The sequence below is a fragment of the Drosophila obscura genome, unplaced genomic scaffold, assembly GCF_018151105.1.
Source record: "Drosophila obscura isolate BZ-5 IFL unplaced genomic scaffold, ASM1815110v1 contig_200, whole genome shotgun sequence".
Taxonomy (NCBI): Eukaryota; Metazoa; Arthropoda; class Insecta; order Diptera; family Drosophilidae; genus Drosophila; species Drosophila obscura.
The window spans coordinates 174,318-197,677 of record NW_024542791.1 but is presented as its reverse complement, the minus strand read 5'-3'; the positions used below and the strand labels follow the sequence as shown (position 1 = coordinate 197,677).

Sequence of the window (23,360 nt, the reverse complement as noted above, 5' to 3'; positions counted from 1 at the left end):
GGGGGACGGATGCGAGACTGTGCTCTGCTCTGGACCCTATTAGCAGCCATATTGGTGCACACTGAGAGAAAAAAAAATATAGGTTTTATTTATAGATCTTTTTTTATAATAAACCAACCGAAGTAGAAGGAAAACGGAAAAAAAAATTCGCTAAATTTTAAATATTTAATTTTTTTTAATAGATTTAAAAAGGTAGTAGTGAATATTGTAATAAATATATATGTAAATTAAAATATCCATTTAAAAATGTTTCAAAACAGATACAAAAAAGGCGCTAAATTTTAAATATTTAAATTTTTAATAGATTTTAAAAGTTAGGAGTGAATATTGTGTTAACAATATGTATTAAAAATATCCAATTTTCAATTTCATTTAAAATTTTCCCTGAGAAAAAAATGTTTCCTCTTTTTTTCGCTTAGTGTAATCATAAAATTATTCCCCCGTTTCGTGAGTGATCTGAGTAAGATCACTCCGTACATTTTATAACCCCCCCACATACGACCTCCTCTGTTCCCGTTCCCCGCCGCTCCTGCTGCTGCTCCTACTCTTGCTGCTCCTACTCTTGCGCCGTCCAATGGCCCAACTGCTTTCACATGAAACCAGATACAGCCGACCATAAATCACTTGAGAGTGAGTGAGAGGATGCTGCTGCCCAATTCAAAGACATGCTGCTGCTGCTTTTTATCCATTTTTGAGAATGTCATGGCATTTCCAAAATGGCCGACAGGACACACTGAACACTGAAGAACATAAGCTGTGAATTCACCGTAATTTTGGCACAGCCCTGTGTAATGCAGTAGCTGGCAGCAAAGGGGATTGCGGCATTGCTGGAGTGCAGGAGTGCAGGAGTGGGACATCGAAGCAGTCGGCAAAAGTCAAACAATTTCGTTACGGCAGAGTGAGCAAAGGCCAGCGACCAAGAGGACGCAGCAGCAGCCCCAGGGAACGGGTTGAATTCCTCAAAAAAAAAAAAGCAACGCGGGGAAATATATATATATATCGGCATGTGCATTTGGCGTAACAAACAAATGCAAACACACACTCCGGGACTCCGTCCAACTGCAGTCCCAATTTCAGTTACCAATTTTTGTGTTTTTTTCGTTTTTAGCATGTAGGTGCGAAAAAAAACCGTTGCCGTCCTCCACTTCCTTCATATCTGCATCTGTATCGCCTTGGGTTTTCTGTGTCCATTTCTGGTTACTTGTCCCTCTGGGTTTTTGCAGCGCATCGCATCGCCTCTTACATAAAAAGTCAAAATATTGTCGGTTCCATGTGTGCAAACATAGTAACGCCTAAAGCGAAAAAAAAAAAACAAAACCAATTCCATTACGTTGCCTTTGCTGACAAAAGTTTTTAATCTTAAAACGTTTTTGGCCCAGGCCCAGGCCCACGTCTCGAATTGAGTTTCGTTGCACGGGTATCAAAATCTGGACAGGTTGTATATTTAACATTCGGCTTTGACATTTCCGATTTTGCTAATCGTGCTACGCTCTATAAATCAAACGCTTGAGAGCCTTCGGCTGGGTACAAACCAAAGAAACAGAACCTCACCGCCTATCCTCCTCTCCCTATCGATGTTGTCGTCTGGCACTTCAGATCGTCCGTCGTCTTGTTTGTTATGACGGTAGGTCGATGGGGCGCCAATTGAATGGGTTTCTAGTATTTCATACATACATACATATGTACATATGTACTTGTGGTATTTCATTCAAATTTGCTTAATTTAAGTACATACATAGAATCCAAATTTTATGGATATTTTATTCTACACTAAAGTAATTTTTACTGGGAAGACAAATGATCCTCGCTCATTTTTCCCTCAAAAGGTTGGGCAGTGCAGGTGGCTAGATTTCTAACTGAACTAACTAGACTTTAGTTAGCAACGAAAACCAAGTGATCGAACATACAGCTGTAAATATATGTACGTATGTATACTCACTCGTACATTCAAAAGAGAGCGCAAAAATGAGCGCAGTACATGTTTCTAGATCTTGAATTTGGGAGCGCACAAACTTTAGCTCAACAGAGACCATCCATCATTTTAAGCGCACTAGCTAAATCTGCTTAAACTTTTTGTTGATTTCTATTTTCGTGAACCTTTTCAGCACACACAGCAAACGTACACAAACACAACATAAGCCACACATTCCCAAATATACATACATATTTATGTATGTACATACAAACAGAGTCTCTATGAGAAACCACCAGTTAAACAAAAAAACAAAATGCTTAATTCCATCTTTATCCACAGGAAAAGCCTCAAGCAAACACTTATACAACATTTCTCCTTATATTAGCTGCAATCCACGTGTGTTTAATTGACTTTTTATGAACTTTAATTGCAAACAAAATAAATGTACACACAAACACACACACACGAGCTGAATGACAGCTCACTCGCCGAACAGTGTTATGCGTGAGTGCAAGTGAGCAGGCAATAGTGGCTGGCGAGAGCAATGGCTGGAGAGCGTTGTGCAAAGAGCGGGGGAGAATAATTGACAAGTTGCTCAATTGACGACGACGTTGTTGTTGTTGTTGCTGGCAGTAGGTGGAGCGTCGCGACGCGACCATTGTGAATGGTTAACCCAAGCAATTAACCCCTAAATAAAAAGATGAAGTTCTCGTGGTTGGTATTTTTTTGTTCATATTTTATTTAAATAGCTAAGCACATATACACACAGACATACATACATCAGATATAAATTAATTGCCGCCATAATTGAACTAATTAAATTATATGAACATGGTATACGTACATATACAATATATTTGTTTTGTTTGTGGGCAAAAACATTAAATTTATGTATTTTGTTTAGTTTGTTTAATTTAATTTTGCTTTTTGTGCTCAAATAATGCATTAAATGTAGTATGTATATTTTTAGATTACACTACAAGCTAATTGTTATTACGATATAAAAGTAATAAACGTTAAAACACTTTCTATGTAGATATATTTACACGGGGTGAAGAATCAAGTTTTCTTTATAATTAATTGCACAACAAGTTGGTGGAAGTTAGTTTTTGTCTCTTGTGCGAACTTGTACTAAATTATGTTAAGTATTTTTTCTCTTGCTCTTGCTCTTGCTTGCATTAACTTTTTGTAATCGTGTGGGTGGGGGGGACGGCTACAGTGAATAATTTGTTTTTCCTGGGCGACTTAAGAACTAGATTCATAGATATTTAGAGCTTACACGTTAAACATTTACTTTAAATTACTTTTTGAACAAAAAACAAACATAATACATACAAGAAGTGCGTATTGTGGGGGAGGGGGGAAAAGTATTTCAAATTTACATTAAACTGGAGAGCTTTGGAGGGGGTTTTTGCGTGTGTGCGCGTGTAGGGGCAGCAGCGTGATAACACCAGGAATATACAATCACAAAAATTAACAACGTGCAATATTCCAAGGCATCGCTGCGCCCACTCTGCACCATTCGCCCACTCATCTTAGGGGGTCACAAACAGTCTAACTGTGCAACCATAAGGGTTAAGCCAAATCCACTGCTAGAGCAGCAGCACTGTAGGCTCCTCCAACTCCTGCTCCTCCTCCCTCCTCGCTCGCTCACACCACCACCCCCACCCATTAGCGGATGCTGCTCGTGATGATGATCCATATAACTGTTGGTGTTGTTGCTGTTGTTGTTGTTGTGGATGCTGATATTGTTGGTATAGCACATTGCTGTCGACGCCGATGCAGAGGCAGCAGCGACCGCAGCAGTGGCCCCCTCATAATCATGTCACATCGACAGCGCACCGACGCCGGCCACCGCCGCAGCGGACATCTGTGCACTGTGCTGCTGCTGCAGCTGATGCGAATGCGCCGCTGCCGCTGCCAGCGAATGACTGTGCGCCGCCAGGTGCGGATGCAGTCGCATCGCGGGTATATTCATGGCCATGGGATTCATCGAGTGCAGCGTGTGCGGCAAGTGCAGGCCCGGCTCCAGTTTCGCCTTGGCGTCCATCAGCTGGCTGTAGTCTGTGTGCTGCACCCCGCCCATCACATTGGGGTCGCTGCCCTTTTTGTTCTGTTTGCGCTCCTTGGCGCGACGATTCTGGAACCAGATCTTCACCTGACGCTCGGACAGGGAGAGCGTTTGGGCCAGTTCGCTCTTGCGGCGGATGGTTATGTAACGGGAAGTGCAGTACTCCTTCTCCAGTTCCAGGCGCTGGAAATCGGTATAGACCACGCGATATTTGTCCTTGGTGCGGGTTTTGCCTGCAAAGAAGAAAGCAAGAAAATTGTTAGAAAATATCGAAAAAATTTTAAAAATTAATAATAATAAACATGCTGTAGGTTTAGCATCCAAAATCAAGCAAAATTAAGAATGAAAACCATGCAAAATATGAAAGATCACATGCGGATAGACTGTCGTCACTTCTTGCCTGACTGCTGGCACAACCAACAGCCAACCCACCCATCCGGGGGCTAAGTCAACGTGCCTCAACCTGGGATGGACGGATGGATGGGTGACTGGCGTCAGGTGGATAAACATGTTGCCTTCTCATCGGAGGGCTCATCTTGTTATAATAGATGACAATATTTAAATTATGATAGCCATAGAAAGCTGTCACATGCCATGGGGCGAGTGTGTGTGTGTGTGTGTCCCGGTGTCCCCCCAGCAACCATGCAAAGCGGTAAACATGAAAAATATTTCAGACAGAGCCGACAAACACATCAGAGTCAGTTCTGAGTAATGGAGCTGGCGCTGAGCTGAGCAATTTAGTCAATCAAAATTCAAATAAATGACGGAACAAGAAAAACTAGAAATTATACAAAACAAAAATACACAAATAATAAAACAGGACAAGAAATGCGGCCGAGGACTTTTAATACCCTTGAACCCTGATACATATTTTATGTATGAAATTCCTAATAAAGATTCATATTAATAGAAACTAAAACTTTTTGGCTTTGATTTTGGTTTGAACAAGAAATTGAAATTTGTTGCAAAAATCTAGTCAAAAACCTAATACCCCTCTGCAAAGGGTATCGAGCGAGTGGAGCAAGACTAAGGGAGATGAGAAATAGGCATGAAAAAGGCCACGGGATCATGCCATAGACTGCCTACGTGATAAGCAGCAACACCAACACCACCAGCACACCGGCATACGAGTATTCTTGGGCAAACAAGCCCATTTTGGAATGAGGATTTTGCTCTAATTTTTTAATGTACGATATGTGCTGCACGGTACGGTTACGGTTACGGTTACCTTCTCTTCTCACAATTAAAATCGAGCAAACAGACAAACAAACAAATATTTTCACAGATGATAAAGTTCAACCAGCAACAACAAATTAAAGGCAACGTCACACAGAGTGGTGGAGGTGGACTCCACCTTTGGTAGAGACAAGGTGAAAGAGTGCAGAGAAAAGTAGGTGTTAGAGACATTTGGATGGTCTGCAATTTTAATTTTAATAATCTGTGAGGCTAAGGGATGAATACACTGGCTAAACCAGGCAAAAGCTTCTTTGGGTAATTTTTATGTGGAATCCTTCCACCTACTCCAAGTTATGACTGGTCTTCGAATCAGGTGCTCTCTCTCGTTTAATCAGTGATTTAAGGCTCTCTAAGCTTCAATTGTTTTATTTCTAAACTCATTCTAAACTGTTTAACTCTTATGCTATCTCTGTCTGTCTGCCACACAGCTGGCACCGAAAACCGTTTGTTCTTGTGCTGCTCCTCTCTTATCTGCTCGCCTCTCGCTCTTTTATTTGTTCTTTACACTTTGTTTAGACGTGAATTTATTGCAGTCGCTCTTCTGCCTGTCTCTCTCTCTCTCTCTCTCTGTCTCTCTTTCGCTGCTCGTTTGTTTGCTCTAATGTGGCAATACCTTGTACTAGCACTACATAGTACTAGCAGAAACCCTCAAAAACTACGAATAATGTTAAGCCGTTTAGTTCCTGTGTTAAGTCCACACTTATAATCTCTTTTTTGCTCTATCTAATAAATTTCGAATTTTCAGTCTACCTTGCCATTTTTCCTCTTGCGCGTGTTCTTGTGGCTCCAAAAATGTACTGATAAAGTGGGCATGGCTCGCAGAGTGGGCGCAGGGCATCGCACCGACTGATAAACCAAACACATACACAGCCCCGAAAAAGAGAACGTGTTTAGACAGACTTGACGGATTTGAAGAAGTGCACAAATAAAGAGAGACAGAAAGAAACAACCAACCGCCATCAACAATATTATCAACTTGCTGAGGATTTACTGTGTAAATTCTAGAAAATAAAAATAAATATATTTTTGGATGATTTCGCAATCTGAGGTAAACTAAAATGAGCTAAGGTGGAAATAGAATTGTGGGTAAGGCATTACGTAAGAGGTTAAAGATCTTGAAGACTTTATTTCAAGGATAAAATATATAAGAAAAAAAAAAAACTATTGCGTAAATAATAGTTAAGAAAGGTTTTTTCTAGGCTTGAGAATTTATTTCCTGTGGAAGGATCTTTACAAATGACTTGTAAAATATTTCTGATTTCAGCTTAAGTCAGAGAGTTTATCTTGTGATATTTCTCAAGAAAACTTTTCCAAGAACTTAAGAAAATTTCTTATAATTTTAGTCTGCTTTTGGGAATATTCTTATAAAAAGTTACATTGCAAAAGACATGGTTAGTTTTTTGGCTTATAAATCGATGAAAATTCATCTAAAATCAATTTCAAATCCCTTTTAAGATCATGTAAATTCTTCTTTCCCAGCTAGTCAATCAAATTTTAGCCTAGTTTTTACCACACTATGACCCCATTACGTATCCCATGCCATGGCATCCATTTATCGTAGCAACCTCTATGTGGCTGTGCGCTGTACCACAACGGGGGTTATCTTTATCTTTGCCACAAGCACACATTAGCTTTATCTAGTTACCACTTTCAGGTCCCAATTTCTCACACCTGAAACGGAGCCAGCAGCCACCACGCAGGGCAAACAATGGAATCCGCACAGAATTAGAAAAGACAAACTGGAGCACAAGCACGCTCTCAAGGAATATGAGTGGGTGGCACCGCACCGCTGACCTTCACAGTCATAATCTAATAAATTGTATACGTATATTGTGTGCGATATATAAAACTATAAAGTCACTATATACCTCCACCCCATACTGAGTGTTTTATTGGGCCCCATAAACAAGGCCAAAACAAACATCATGAATGTAGATCAAGCAGTGGAGCTAATGCTAAAGTCTGCTGCTGCTGCTGCTCCTCCATACTTAGCCTAAAGCCAACTGTCTGAGTCGCCACTAAGATCTGCCTAACTCCTACACTCGCTACACTCGCTCTGGCTTTATCAGATAAGATTATGAATGAATGGCAAAAAAACAAAAAAAAAAGCAAAGAGGAACAACATCAAGAAAAACCTCGTCATTTATACAAATAAATTTCGTTTCAAAATCTTTCTGATATATATCCCCGGGTGGATATACTTAACAACATATATACGAGGCATATGTTGCTTGGGCTTTAGGCCATACAAATATATTTATTTGTAATTAAATAAAAATTGTGCGTCAAGGTGTGACATTTTTTATGGCTTTGTCACTGGGGGCCTCGTCATGTCTGCATGGTGTAAAAGGTTCATAATTTATATCAAATGCAGCTCTTGTGGTCGATATACGAAGTATTCATGGCTATAGCCGTGCCTTTTACTCGTATCGACGCGGGTCTCTGCTTAATTGAAAGTTTGATTTTCAACTGACTGGAGTTTGTTTGCTTTATATGTGTATATATCTCTCATTCTATATAGAACCATTTGTAATGATAGATTAGTGGTTGGTTGCTGGTGCTTTGGCCGTCGGCATAGTTCAAAAACTAAACTGTATTCCATCCAGTGTGCAGACGACACGCACTCTCCTAATCCCAGTTGAGGTCTATATCAATATCAATGGAGTTACAAACTGTAGAGTTTCAATCGAATCGACTGGCGGGGTATGTGTGGTGTGGTGTGGTGCGGTGTGAAACTTTGTCCAGATAAGCTTTAATGGTTGTTCGCCACTCATCGAGTGCGTACAATAATGTGATATAGGGCGGGGGGTACGCTACGGATAGTTGATTGGGTTCTCTCTCTATTGATTGCTAGTGCAGCAGGAGACACTGTGCGAAAATTGGGAATAAATAGCTATAGAAGGGAATTGCAGAACGAAGATGTTGGCATATTCAAAGGAAAGTAGCGAGCAGCAATTCTACGATATTTTTCCCTAGCTTTCTTTTGGGGTTTTTGGTAGAGTTTGAATAGACTTTGTAGAAACTTCCTATTGGTGCTCTGAAGGGAAACTCATTGGTATAAAATAAATTTAAAATATAAAATTTCTCTAGTATTCCGTTGCTTTCGTTTTGGCCGCCTACATTTCCGCCTTTCATAACCAACCTTGAGAGATCTCTCAGTGTAAACAATAATTCCCGCGCTGGGCCATCTTTAAACATTCACAAATCCCACTGTCGAGTCCCAATTGCTTATGGATCCATTTGACTTCCATAACTTCAAATGCCGACAAAGGAGTCTTGTTTGAACAGCAAAAACTCGACTTAAGAGCCATCCCATGGTAAATACAGAAATAGTAGAGCAAAAGTAAAGATCATTTGGGCTATAAATTATATCAGGTTGGTGCCTACCAACCTCTGCCTGTCTCCTCCGTCTCTGTCTCCGTCTCTGTCCTCTGTCCGTGTTCCTGTCTCTATTGGAACAGCTGTTGATTGCTGGGCAATTATGTGGTCTGCTCCCCGGGGAGAAATCACGGGCCAAGGACAAGAACAGCTACAGTTACAGTTACAGTTACGGCTGTACGGATGTAACAGTTACTGTTTGCGGTTAGTTACGGCTGCTAACCGTTAAGGGTCTTTCAATGTGTGGCAGTGGCAGTGGTGGTGGTTTGGTTTGTCCCGCCCCGTTCCCCGCTGCGCGTTAATTTGTCACTTGCAATGGATAAGCACTGTGTTGAGTAGCCCAACGACCGCCCGCCCGCCCAATGTGACATCTCTGTCCCTTTTGCCAGGCCAGACAGATAGCCGTGAAAATCTTTTGGGAGACATTTATTACCTGACTGGCGCACAAGTATTCGGAGTCTGTTCCGTACGAATTTAAACGTTTTGCGGGTGGCAAGTTAAAGCTTTTTTGGGCGCGAAAGTTTTGTTTCGACCCGTCGTACCGCAAGAGCAATTTCGTCTATGGCACCCCGGAGGATTGAACGGAACAAACAGAACAACAGCAACACTTGACTTTTCTGACACTCTGCCTCTCTGCCTGGTGGGGTGGGGGTCTACTGCTGCTCCCCCACTATGCCCACTCTCTCTCTCAGATCTCTTGCTCTTCCACGAACTTAAAGTCTGGCAAATAATTTTGCACTCTTTCCTTTTCTTTGCTATTTTCTCTCACTCTCCCTCTCTCTCGCTTGCTCTCTAGAGTGCAGCATCATAAATGCGAGTGTGAGAGAGATACAGTTAGAGTGCGGGAGAGACAGAGAGAAAGATTGTGTGTGTTATATGTTTGTGTGTCTCGGCACCACCCAAGCGACAATATAACAATAACATTTATTTGGCATTTTGCTGCTGTTTTAGCTGCTCTTATATCGTAAATATTAGCTCAAATTACATCATAAAATCATTTGATTCGATTTGACGTTTATTTTTTTCTTCCTTTTTGCTTGCTTTTGTCTTGGTCCTTCCAGGCTACGAGAGCGAGAGCCTACCATAATGGTATATTACCCTTTGGGGTTGCGATTGGGATTGGAGCAAGGGTTTTACGTGGACATTTTGCTGCTATTTTCTGTGGGTTTGTAAATTAGGTTGACATTGCTATGGTCGTTCCTTGTAAAGGGAATTGTTTTGGAAAATTTATGAGAAATATTCTCGTATTGTTGTAATTATTGTGAAAAAAATTAATGGGAGAAAAAATACTGGCCTAGCAAAGCGAAGGGGTGGGGCTGAAGTAGATAATGAGAAACGGCTAATATCAAACTTATGCTTAAAGCATATATTCAAAAAAATATGTTTATATGTAAAAAGGTTAATAAACGTGTGGAGTCTTTCCATAGTAATTATTATAGGTGATCCATCATTGACAATATATAATACCACTATAAAATATATGATGGAATATGATAAGATGATATTAAATTAATATGAACTTCCACTTTGAATAATTAAATTGAAATATACCCTTTAATAGATTAATATCCATTTCTGTATGTAATCAACCAAATTGCATCAAATTACAGTCAAGAAAAAATTGTAACCTGAATTAGAGAATGGATCATAAATAACCAACTCACACACACACACACACAAACACATACATATGTACATATATAAAACAAAGAAATTCAAAATGGCTTCCATTAAGATGAAACATGCGACATGCAAACCCCTTATATGGCATGCATATACATGCCCCATACATATGCATGTAAGCATACCCCATACATATGCAAATGTAGGACCCCTCCCCCCACTCTCTAAGACCACTCCCCAGCTCACTGCTCCATCCCTGGCCGGATGCAGACCGCGCCCTGGCACGCAGCATTATAAATTCCAACCAAACCAAAAGAACAAAAAAAACGTAGAAGGAAAGGAAATAATAATATTATCAGATCGCGTGCAACAAACGAATGCCGCTCGCGTACGTGCCCCGGCCGAATGTGGCACGCAACCCATAGGGGCAGCTGTGCAGCGTGCGGGGGGAAGGGGTTGCAGTTGGAGTTGGGGCATGATTTGATGAGGCAGGCAGGCAGGCACGCCAATGGCAGCGATGGCTCCAAGTCGGACTCTGAGTCAGCTCTCGAGCTCGTTTTATTTATGGCTTAAAGAGCGAGAAAGAGGTATATAGCGAGTGCGAACGAACGAGACAGGCATACGTGAGAGGGGAGAACCAAAAATAAAATGGCAGCCATCGGTGGCCAGAAAAAATGTTGGCCTGCCTGCCTGCTTATGGCCTGAATGAGTCGCCATTAAAGTCATAAATACCCAAAAGCCAGTAATAGAAAGAGAAAAAAAGGATGGGGGACCCCAAAGGGGAGGGATAGAAGGAGCAGAAGAAGTAGAGTCTAGAGGGTTACGGGGCGCACCGTTTCTTTAGGCCACAAAAAATTATTTTCAAATGTGCGTTAATTATTTGCCACAAAAAAAGAAGAACAAAAAACTGCCACGACGACGACGACGATGCATGCCATAAAATTTATGGATATATGATATAGAGAGAGGCATAATGGCATGGGGAGAGCTACATGATATAGGGGAGGGGAGGCCTGTAGGATGGTGCATGCTTTTTATGATATCCCCCCAAGCCCAAGAAATTCAAGAAAAATCGCATGCAGCAAAATGCAAAACACAAAAATCGCATTAGACCGCAAATACAAGACGACCAGTAAAAAAGGAAAGTTAATTTTTTTGTAGTAATTAAATGGGAAATGTTTGTGGGGATCCATTCGTAATGGATCCGCCTCCTACCGCTTGCGTCCAGCAACTCGCTGAGGTCCTCTAAAATTGGAGTGCTGCAAAGGTCTGCCAAGTGGTGGTGTTGGGGGGTTTTTTAAAAGGATTACATATAATATTATATTATATTATAAGATTAATTTATCAATAAATATATAAATTGATTGTAAACATTAAAGGGAAAAGTAATTTATTTTAAATATTTCCAAAAACTCTGCCTATAAAAGAATTGCATGGGAATTCTGGTAATATTAAAATCGGTTTTTGGATTATTATTGTTTTTAGAATTTGTTATTAAAATCCAAAAAATTCATTTCCTATATGTAAAAATTATTGTAATATATTATTTTGTAGTGCAGTAAATCCTTGATACTTATTTTCTAGATAGTTACCTTAAATTCTAACGATTCTCTTTCTCTGATGCATATTTTGCTGTCTCATAAATACAACAAACAAACAAATTAATAGGCAATAAATTCCCTCAGCTCTGTGGAAGTAAACTATAAATTTTCTTTCGCCTTTCTCTCTCTCTCTCTCTGCTACTCTCCAGAATCCCAGAGATGTTATCTCAGTGGGTTAAAACAAGACAAACTTCTGGGGTCAGTGTGCAACAATATTTGTTTAAACTCTTGGGTGAAACTGAGCAAATGTTGCACATAGCAAACAAACACAATAGAGTGCGTGGGGAAGGGGGAGAATATGTACCCATAAAGTGTGACAGAAAGAAAGAGAAGCAAAATGAGCAAACCTAGGCATAAGTAATCCCCTCATCAAGCGTATAATCATCCTAATCAAAGTTGGGCATAAAAATCACAAATATGGCAATCATATATATTCTCATTCATTCGCTTCATTCATGGTTATGGGTCATTTTATATGGGAGTGAAGGCAGGCAGGCAGGAAGGCAGGCGCAGGCAGCATTTAATTTAGTTTTTTATAATTATTGCTACTTTATTGTATTGTTAAGCGATTAACGGGTGGCCCCCCCACACCACACCACACCACACCACACCATAATATAGTACTACGATGTATATGGCAAATCTTTCTTTCCGTTTTTATTTTTGCTACCGTATCGTAAATGTTGTACGTCTCCTCTCCCTGCCCCCTGTACAATATAATATCATAAAAAGAATCGCCAAATGAAATCACAATTTGTTTGGCTTTCCTCGTTTACCCTCCCATTTCAGTCAGTCAGTCAGTCAATCAGTCAATCAGTCAATCAGGTTCAGACTTATGTATGCCTGAGATATAAACAGGTGTCATCCAAGCAGTCCAGTCATCATCCTCCACATCGTGCAGCCCGTCTATTTCTGTTGTTGTGCCAATGAAGCGCTCGACGCATTTTTGATTGACAATCGGATTTCGATGTCGCGTTTTTGGTGGAGAAGGCTTTTTGGCTGGCGAGTGAGTCTCGTTTCATTTTGATATTATGGTTTATGACTGAACAGGAAATAATGCTTATAATTTATAGTCAATATTTTGTGTGTTTGCTTTTACAGTGTTTACTTTTCATTGATAGATAAACCCCCCACAACTTGAGGCAGGACTGGGTAAGATCTATTTAAAAGGGAATTATGGAATTCAAAATGGGTTAAGGAATCCAAGGAAAAGGAAATGAAATGAGGTAAGTAAAAACAGTTTTGGCAGGAAGCTATAAAGGCAGGAAATTATTCCCTTTCCTGCCTTTATCAGAGCACTCAAAATATGTATAAAAAAAATTATAGATGGGTGAAATAAATTCTAAGAAAAATCAAAAATACGAAAAAAATGTCAAAACAAGGCAGGAATGATTTTTACATCAATAAAGCTATAATTTATGAAAGTGAAGAAAGGCTCAAAACCCCATCCCAAGTGCAAACCAATCAAATAAAGTTTCTGCAAATAATTTCCTCAAATATTTCCCTTCAACACTTTCAACAATCACGAAATTTCCAACAGTTCTTGTTTATTATTTATCACCACTTTTCAGTAAACCCCAACTAAACCAAAAATAAGCTCTCCAAATCCCGGGCGCCTCCAATATAAAACTCGATACACTCGAATGGTATATCAAAATAAATTGAACATCATATATATTCGTATATACTATAAACATACATATATACTCGGGGATAGATATGTATGTACAAATGTCTGTGTGTCCCGAGGGCTTTGGCAGACAACACAAAAATTTCTGGTTATTACTAATATCAGAGAGCCAATACAAATACCAAACGAAAAATGTACGGGGCACAAACACTATTTTTTGTGCTGTATTTGGAGAACTAAGCCCAAAGTAAATGACACAATGGTAACAAGTCCGTGACAAACAGAGAGATATAGAGAAAGAGAGAGAGAGAGAGAGAATACGCACGGGTACGAGTACGAGTGTGGAGTTCTATGCTAATCCCATCATGTCAATCACATACATAAAGCATTATTAACCGAGGAAACGAGGCAGCCAACACCCAGACCTAGATGAGCCTCAAACTGAAATTTGACTTCATTTTTTGACACACGTAGCAGCAGCAGCAGCAGGAGGACTGGACTGGACTGGACGGGGGCTGTGTGGGTTGTGGAGAAGGGTAAATGTCATCAGCAAACATTGATAGGTGCCCGATAACGATCCGAAACCGAACCCAAATCGAACCAACTGCAGCTAGTGGCCATTTTTAATGGCTTATCACGGCACGCAGTGTGCTCCACACACAGCTGAGGCCATCCCGCCCCAACACATATATGTATATATATATCCTCCTATCCATATCTATGGGTGCTGTAATAATTTTCAGATGTGGCAGTGTTTGCCCTCCCCCATAGTGGATCGTGCAACTATAATATAAATCTATGCTTTGGCATATATTTTCTTCTTCTCGTTCACCTTTATTGTCTCTTTCAGCTCGATTATTTATGTGGTATAAATTTTCTGTGCATATTGACACATTAAATCTCAATGTGTCATGTGGCATTAGGTTTTTTATATGCCCCCGAAACATGGACAATGACGAAAATGAAGGGACAATTCAAGTAGGAACCTCACTGCTTGGCTTTCATGGGTGCGATAAACTGATTTCTTCAATGAAATTATAATGAAAGAGAGATATGATACAGGAGATATAAATACTAAGAAATTTCTATATTTCATTAAGAAGTTAATACTAAGGAAAATATCAGTATTTAGGAATGAAATTATAATGATAAGTAAATGTGTTTGACGCTTTCTTTTAAAGAAAAAACGATGACAAATTATCCTTTTAATTAAAGGCACAAAGCTAAGAATCAAGGATTGTGATATTTTCAGGACACAAAGCAGAAATTATAGAAAAAATTCAATCCTTTTAGGTGCCCATATTTCTTTGTCTGGTAATATAAAAATTCTTTCAAATTTAGAAAGAAAGATATCAAAGCTCTATTATCTTGAAGTGGCTGAAACGTCTGGAGAAAGTCATAAAGATATCATATCAGGATATTAATAACCCATTATAGTCATAAATGATTTGCAATTTTTAAATGATTCATTGACTTGCAAGCTTTGAGTGATAATAAATCGAGAACTTGAAAAAATGATTGATGAACTTTTTGTTAAATTATTATTTTTATTACCAATAGAACTGTAATTACTTTTAATAGGAATTTTAATATTTTTTGCTACGAAAAATCGGACATTAAAAAATCTCGATATGAATTTGTTGGTGTGCTATGAAACTCAAATTAAATTCAAAATTTGAATAGTAATTCTCAGAGTTAACTTCCACAAATGTTTCAAAATAAACAAAAAAAAAGACTGACGAAAAACCTGCCTTTTTTGCCGTTTAATAATGATTGCATAGATTTGATCGTAAATGTCGCTATTTAGTTTTTATTGGAAGTAATACTAATTTTTATTGGTTTATTGCCCTATATTGTTTTAATCAATATGCCCGCCGCAAAACCCCACAGAATCGCCGCTTATCTACAATGCTTTTTGACGTTCCCCAGCCGAGATAACACCACACGGGGGAACAGCAAAGAACGCTCGGCTCGTTTTTGTGTAGCCACGTTTCCATATCACTCGAAACATTATTGAAGCAACAGAAAATAGAACTCGTAACCAGTGAGAGGAGAACCCAGGACTTATTGACAGGGCGGGCGTTTATTTGATTTCCCCCTCAATAATCTAATCGCGAAAAACCTGCCAGAACCGAACCACCAGCCAGCCCCAGCCAGCCAGCCAGCTAGCCAGCCATTGAAACAAAAGTACAAGGCATCAGAGCAGCAACACCCAACCCCCACCAAGTGGCAGAGCTAGGGGCTAGAATTGTTTTATTGCCACACCCCAAAATGAAGTGGGCCGCGCTGTGACGTGTGACGGCACATGCCCCAAAAAAAATAAACAGGCCTTTTCTATACAGCTACACTTGTAGATAGTTGTAGATAGAACTAGCATCTATCACACAAGGCTTCGAATTAATGAAAGATATCAAATTTTAGATTTGTAGATCTAAGAAAAGTATGGAAATGGAACAGTTACGAGAGCTTATTCATAAGAACTGAATGTACTGGATAAAACGTTATTTAAACAGAGGAAACCCCCTTCTATCTATCTATCTATCTATCCATCCTTCAATATTTTTATAAATTTATTTCCTACAACTTATGGCTTCTAGCTCCAAGCTTAAGCTCTTCAATTGTGTAATTTTAAATAACGAAAACCCGTCTGTACTCTTTGTTGAATCAAAAATATATAAAACTCAGCCCATAGAGTGTAAGAGTACCACAGACAAAAAAAAAGAACGTCCAGCCAACTCTTTGAATAATAAATAAAGCAAACTTAAGTTGCCTTGTCGGCTTGACCAGGTGGATTAACCGACAACAAAAAACGGCAACGGCAACGGGCAACGGGCAAAGGCCATAAACGTTAATTGCATACCAACAGATTTTATGGGCTTAATGGATATCGTCGATATTGTCGATATCGTCGTCGATGTCGTTCGTCTTGACATGCGCTCTCGGGTCATAAATCGTAAGCGTGTTCACGTGTGTGCATTTGTGTGTGTGTGTGTGTGTGTGTCAGTCTCCGCATGTGTATTTAGTCTTTCTCTCTCTTTCGTGTGTACATTGACATTTGCATTGCTCTCTCTTGTTGTTTCTGTGGCTTTGCGGCTTGCGCTGAAGTTTCAAAGACGAGCGGGGGTAGGGAGGAGAACAAGGAGACAAACAAAACACGAAAAGATAACAGCAAAAAAACTGCATATGCAAAAAAATTTGCATCACCAGTGGCAGTAGGGGGCAGGGGTACACAGAAAAAGCTAAAACCTAATTGCAGGAGCTTTTTTAGAGTTGAGCTTTCACTTTAAATTGAGGAATGCTGAAACTAGCGGAGAACAGAGGCCTAGAAAACATACTCAAATCGAATGGCAAAGCTCCGCTTAAGCTTAAGCGTTCCCTTAGTCAAGCTTTCAATTTAAAGTGAACAATTTTGGAAGCAAAATGTAAATAAATGTATCATAAGGCGTAAGTTTGCTGCACGCGTCAAAAACTCCAATTAGAGAGCTCTCTGAATGCTAATTGCTGTGAGATTCTACCCTCTCTCTCTCTCTCTTTCGTACTTCTCCTTTTCCCACATTTGTTTAGATTTTCCATTAAATATTGAAAGTTTTTGAGAAGATGATCAAACCATTTGGTATGTTTCTGCTTTATAGTTAAATTGATTTACGATACGAAATTAGTCAATAGAATCCACAGACAAACAAAACAAAACAAACAAACAGCGAGCTGCTGGCAGCACACAGACACATTTTGTGTGCAGGCCTGTTCTGGGCACATAAATCAAGGCGTCTCTTGGGATCAATCTCTCGCCCTCAACTTTTGGTGGCACACCAAATGGAATGGAATGGAATATCATAAAAATGAAGTTTGAACAAAATTTTTGATTTTTATGAGCTAATTGGCCATTGGATGGGCATCTATGGCAGGTAAACGATTTCTTATAAAATTATACATCTTTCAGTGGTAGAGAGAGAGATACTAATACTATATGGAGGTAGAGAAAAGCGCGAACCGCACGAGCTGATGGTGGAGTTTTGACATAAAGACAATGCACAGCTCTGTGCTTCGGAATGTGTGAGGAGGATCCGGGAGATTTGGGAGAAACCCCAAGAAACCTCAGCGAAGGTCATACGAATTTCAGGGGACAAAACAGAGATATTGATGAATGTATGACTAAGGATTTTGGACAAGTAAAGGAGGTGTATTATGGTTGGGTTTTTACAGCAGATTCCATAGAAATTATGAGAATTATGAGGGCATATTTGGAATCAAAAGCGTGTACTGAAAGTTTCCAGAGGTAACTACATTTATTTGATTAGAAAAGTGGCCAATCCTTGGATAGTAAAGTAGCATTAAAAGAAAACTTGTTTAGGGGAATTATCCGAATTATATTGGCAACTTTTTGTTATATTCTGCAGATCTCCTGTGTTAGAAATTTCGGAAGATTTTTGATTGATAGAAATGGAAACCTCTTTGCAGCAATTGAAAGAGGAATTAAATATTCCGAACTCGAATTAAACTTTTCCACAAGAAAATTTCTCTACTGAAAGTTCCACCTTTTTATGGATCAATATCCGACGGTAAGTTTTGGACTATATTTCTGTTGGCTCCCACACAAGATTATACCCATCGAAACTGAACTTTTGATGAACACTTACCAGGTTGTGGCTGCGCTGGATATGCGGGCTTCTTCATCCATTCGTAGTACTGCGGCTTCTGTGGCGATGTCCGATTGTTGTTGTTGTTTACAGTGACGCTGTTGTTGTTGTTGTTGTGGGTGGATGGACTGTTGTTGTTGTTGTTGCCAGAGGCAAGATGATGGGCAAGATGATGATGCGGCGATGAGGCCGATGTGGGTGCACCCGGACTGGAGATCTCACTGCCCGAAACGGTAATCGGTGGCGATGGCAGTCCCTCGGCTATGTGCTGCTGTTGCTGCTGCTGCTGCTGGGAATGATTTGGGCGGTGCCTCGGCGCCCAGACTGCTGTTCGTCTCGTTCAGCTGTGTGCCGCCCACAGTGGGTCCTGGTCCACCGGCGGAACTGCTGCCCGAACTGGCGGAGCTGCTGGATCCGGCACTGGCCAGACCGCCACCCACATGATGGGCATGATGCTGCTGCATCAATTGGTGTGCCGATGCGGGTACATTCTGGACGAAATTATCAGCGGCCGCCGAGCTGGAGGCGGGTGAATGCCAATCCCCGGCCGCTGCCGCCGAGTGGAACATGTGATGGGAGTTGTAGTACATCTGATGGGCGGCGGCGGCATGATGGGCCGCATGCGAGGAGTCCACATCGCCCAGGAACTGATGATTCGGCGGCGTGTGATAGTTGGGCGTCCAGTTCCAGGGCTGGCCGGCGGCGGAGGCATAGGCCAGATTGGCGGCACTATGCTTTTGCGTGTAGGGCAGTGTATTGTAGTAGTGTGAAACCATTTTGGGGGGGACCTATGGGGGTCTCGTCTCTCGTCTCGTCTCTCAATTTGAGGTTAAACGCGATTGTTGATCTTGCTCTGAGCCGGCTATGATATTAGCTGCGCTCCAGCTGTATGCTTGATCCTTAATCCTTAAAGGTTTACCAAATGCTTTTTTGTTACTTTGTTGCTTCAAATGTAATTGCACATTTTCTCGGGTTTATTTGGGCGCATTCGTATTCCGTTAGCTTGCCACTTTGAGTCTCTCTTTTGCTGATCTTCTCTTTGCACTCTCTTTCACAAACACACGCACAGGCTAGACACACTCCTCCCGCACAGCTTGCAAGCTTGCAATTTACAGAACTTATCGATTTAAGTATTTTTCGTCTGCGTAAATGTTTGGTATTTTTTTGGTGCACTCACTTTCGCGCTAATATATCTTTTGGTTGTTTTTTTTCTTTGATTCTTTTGATTCTTCCGTTGCGTTGTTACGACGTGAAGCACGTTAAACGTACTGAAAACAGAAAGCAAAGCAAACGCAACTCAACTGATAAAAAAAAACCCCATGAAAAGGCAAGTCGTACCAACACCACCAAAGCAGCACTTCAGCCCACAGAACACACACACCGCACACTAGTTGTCTCGCTTGCTCACACGCACTCTGGCATAAGCTGGTTTCTTTTTTAACCCTCGTTTCCGTTGTGCATTCGAATTTCAAGATGGCTTATGTTTGGCGGCTGCAGCTGCTGTCTCGTTCTGGCGCTGTGATGGCCTGTTGGCAGGTAGACACGCCCCTTGCTGTTGGAAGGCAGGTAAAAGTGTGTAAGCCATGCCATGCCATGCCGAAAAAGGGGTTTGTTTTCTTTACCTTTTACTTTACAAGCCGCCTTCGATTTGTACTTTAATTGCAATTGCCGTTGGCTAATTAAGTAATTGCATGCCTTGTATTATGCAATTAGTGGCTATAAAATCATATTTCTACTACCATAACATAACCGGTGGGGAACTTCATTTATGCTATATGTTGTGTTTTATTTGACTTGAACAAACGTCTCGATTGAAAGGGATTTTCTATTCTTTTACCACTCCCCCAAGTGACAATCAATGCTTTACTATACAGATTTGAGAGTTTTATAGGCATATAGTGCGCCATATCTGTATGCATAGTACCATTGTATTATCGTATTTGATATGGGCTAGTGCCTGGCTTCATTGTCCAGATATTTGTTGTTTGCCAAGCAATTGTCGTTTACGATTACTATATGATTGTAGCGCTAATTGCCCTATAATTGTTATAGTTGGAGAACTGCCTATGGATCGGCTAGGATACTGACAAGGTGGCACCATTGTACTGTAGTCAGCAACTGAAGGGCTTCGATAAGAAGCTATTTATACTCGTCAAAATATAGGATAGCTATTGTACTTTTTCCCTGGGAATCGAAAAGGTTTTAATATAATTCAGTGGAGTGACTTAGGAGGAGCTTCTGAAGGTTTCCCAATGGTATAAACGTGAGCTTTGAAGCTAGCCGTAAAGAACTTTTAATATAAGAATAATTATACATTCAAATTTGTAATATCTCAATTTCAATTCTTAAACTCAAGCTCCAGCGCTCGAAATGTTCGCCTGGCCACTCCACTGCAGAAATATTTAATTAAAGAAGTTCCAGTGCCTTTAGATAACATCTTTTCAGCTTTTCTCATGCCTAATTTTACCGAATCTAGCTTATGTTGATTTTCTGTAAGTTTTTAAATTTATTTTAAGACATTTAGCTATTTTTGGGGATACTTTTTTCAATAACAGATATTCCGCGATATATTGATAAATAAAACCTCACACAGTTTTTGATCGACTTGCTTAGATATTCAATGATCCAGCTCAAAGGAAAACTAGTAAATTTGCTGATCCTGAATAAGTATATGTTAAATTAATCTATTTCATTCAGTTTAACTAACACCAGACATCCTCACAAACTAATAGATTGTAAAAACCGTTACAAAAACCACCGAGGCCCCTTTTTACCCCTAATATTTATTTGGTATTTCTCCGAAAAGTCAACTCCCTCGCTAATCCCAATTGTAATCCCAAAAACCAAAACACACAAGAATTGTTATCCCAAAAACCAAGGAGAGCTAAGCTCGCGTCGATTGAGTAATCCCAAGCGATTCCAGAAAATCGGGAAGCATCTCTATAAAAAATACATTCATTGATCAGTCAGGACCTCCGATCATAAAACTGCAAATGTCGCGTCAAATAATTAGAAATGAATACAGCTGTGACAATGGAACTAAGCATAGGCTATGGTCAGGAGCAGCAGGACCAGGAGCAAAAACAACAGAGTGCAGCAGCGACAGCCGTTGGCCTCGCGAGGGAGGTACTTAAAATTCACTTATTAACGCTGGCGAGGGAGAGAGAGTGTTCTAGCAGAAACTGGTTCGGTTCGAGGATTGTGATCGTGTCCAAACAAAAAACCCCTTAATGCCCGAAAGACAAAACATTGTAAAACAATTGAAAGGAAAGGGCCACGGGTAACAAACACACAGTTTTATGATTGCGCGAACGCGACCTAGAGCAGGAGAATATGATCGTAACGGTTTCGGGGACACCAAACAAGGCTTATAGAGGGGCTGGGTTGGGTTGGGATCACATCTGATCGGTCAGGGCCTGAGATCATAAAGTTCACACAACAATTAGGCAGCCACAGCCCAGATTTTTGCTTCGTTTTTTTCGCAAATCGTCAAAAATTCAAAGGAATTTACTGCGTGGGCAGGGCCAGGGAACGGCAACGGCAACGAATACATAGGTGCCTGGTTCCGTGAGGTTGAGGTTCAGATCGGTTTCGTTTGGGTTCTCTCAGGCACGGGCAAGTCATGTAACATGGTAGAAGGTTACCTGGAAGTCATTAGGGGCTTACAAAGGCTAATCCGAAAGGGAGGTATGTAAACATATGCCGTAAACATATAGAATGAATCCAGTTGAAATGAATCAAATGTTTCGTAAGATCTTCAAAATGAAAAAGCATCATGTACATACACGTAAATAAGTATTTATTAGTTTATCTATTTATTATATGTGGAGGTACTATGTATGTGAGTTGATTATGATCTTTAAAAAATCTCTGCCCAAAATTTAATTAAGACCAACCCATGATAAAGTAACTAAAATTTGTTTGTTCATTTTTAAGGCTTTCAATCTACATCTTCGTTATCAACAGAGTATTATTAAGATCTCAAGGAAGGTCTAGGTCCAGCTATGTATTCTCACACGTATTTCAACAAGCACCAACATATTAATCAGAAATTCCCACAAGATTCCTGAAATGGTATTCAATTTTTAAACTCTTTTTAATACCTCTATAATTCTGACCAAACATACGCTAACCAACTAGGTTATAATTTCATCATAGAAAATGAGATCTATTCATCTGACTTCCTATTTATTCATTAATATTTTCATTCTATTCTTATATCCCATCTGAACTGAGGTACAAATATCAGCTAAACATATGTGAAAGTCAGTTATGACTGAGCCAATGGTTTCTTACAAACTCTAAGATGATTCTAAGAATGCTTAAAACGTGATTAAAACGAAGCAATTTCCTTCACAGTTTACTACAAAAATTGAATAAATCATTAGAAAAATCTACGGCATACCAGCATTCAAAATTTATAGTTTCTGACCAGTCAAAGGACTCATTAAAATATTAATACATCAATGCATTATTAAACATCCAATAATAAGTCATCCTTCTTTCATATCAACTTGCTATGAATCAACAATATTTGGTAATGCAGCTCCATCAATCTATTGATCTATCCTCTTACCGATCCTGAGTGAAGTGAAGCCACACTCAACCCATCTCCGCTTCCATAAAAGCTTATCTATGATCTCTAAAACACTCTAATGCATCTCTATCCAATCATCATAAATTAGAATCTGTCCCAGAGAGGACATAAACAGATTGTAAAGAACTTCAGAAAAAATATTTATATATTTTTCTTCAATTATCTTAATAAATCCATAAAGAAAGCAAAGCAAGCGCCATGTCCCATAAGCCCATAAAGCAGACTCCAAAATAAAACTCGAGAGGCAATCAGTTCCCCGGGCCTCATCCAGATATGCCCAGAGAGCCAACAATCGACACATAGCTAACCCCAGATACATATGTATGTATGTATTAAAACGAATATACATATGTATAACGTACGAGTGTAACGTATTTACCGTCGCCAGACTATGAACGATGACAGATGGAATGGCTTTGTCGTGCGGCATTTGCTGTTTGCTGTTTGTCGGTTCGTTTAACGTTTTGGAGAGTTTTATGGCCATTGGCCCCGAACCAACCCCATGTCCACACTCCTTCCATCTCACATACGAGCCCCAGACCGCCCCTCCCACCACGGGCAAGTGCATTTTGTGCGTTGTACGAGGTAATCGTACTACCTCCAGCACCTCAACAGAGCTTTATGGGTGCCGCGACATTAGCGATAAAATATCTTTGTTAATAAAACAAATTA

The 23,360-nt window shown here is 40.1% G+C and overlaps 1 protein-coding gene and 1 long non-coding RNA gene across 2 annotated transcripts; both read right to left on the bottom strand.

The window, feature by feature from the left end:
* Positions 1-554: 554 nt before the first annotated feature.
* On the bottom strand, positions 555-1,870 carry LOC121404432. Its single transcript, XR_005967981.1, has 3 exons — positions 1,736-1,870; positions 1,552-1,656; positions 555-1,292 (listed from the first exon to the last, which is right to left on the bottom strand). It is a non-coding gene; the product is annotated as an uncharacterized LOC121404432 (long non-coding RNA).
* A 1,205-nt stretch (positions 1,871-3,075) lies between these two features.
* On the bottom strand, positions 3,076-19,350 carry LOC111078479 (homeotic protein caudal). The gene is given in 3 exon segments (XM_022373179.2): positions 3,076-4,219; positions 18,092-18,380; positions 18,382-19,350. Coding segments are annotated over 3 exon segments (1,254 nt in total). The 5' UTR covers positions 18,868-19,350; the 3' UTR covers positions 3,076-3,740.
* Between the last annotated feature and the right edge of the window lie 4,010 nt (positions 19,351-23,360).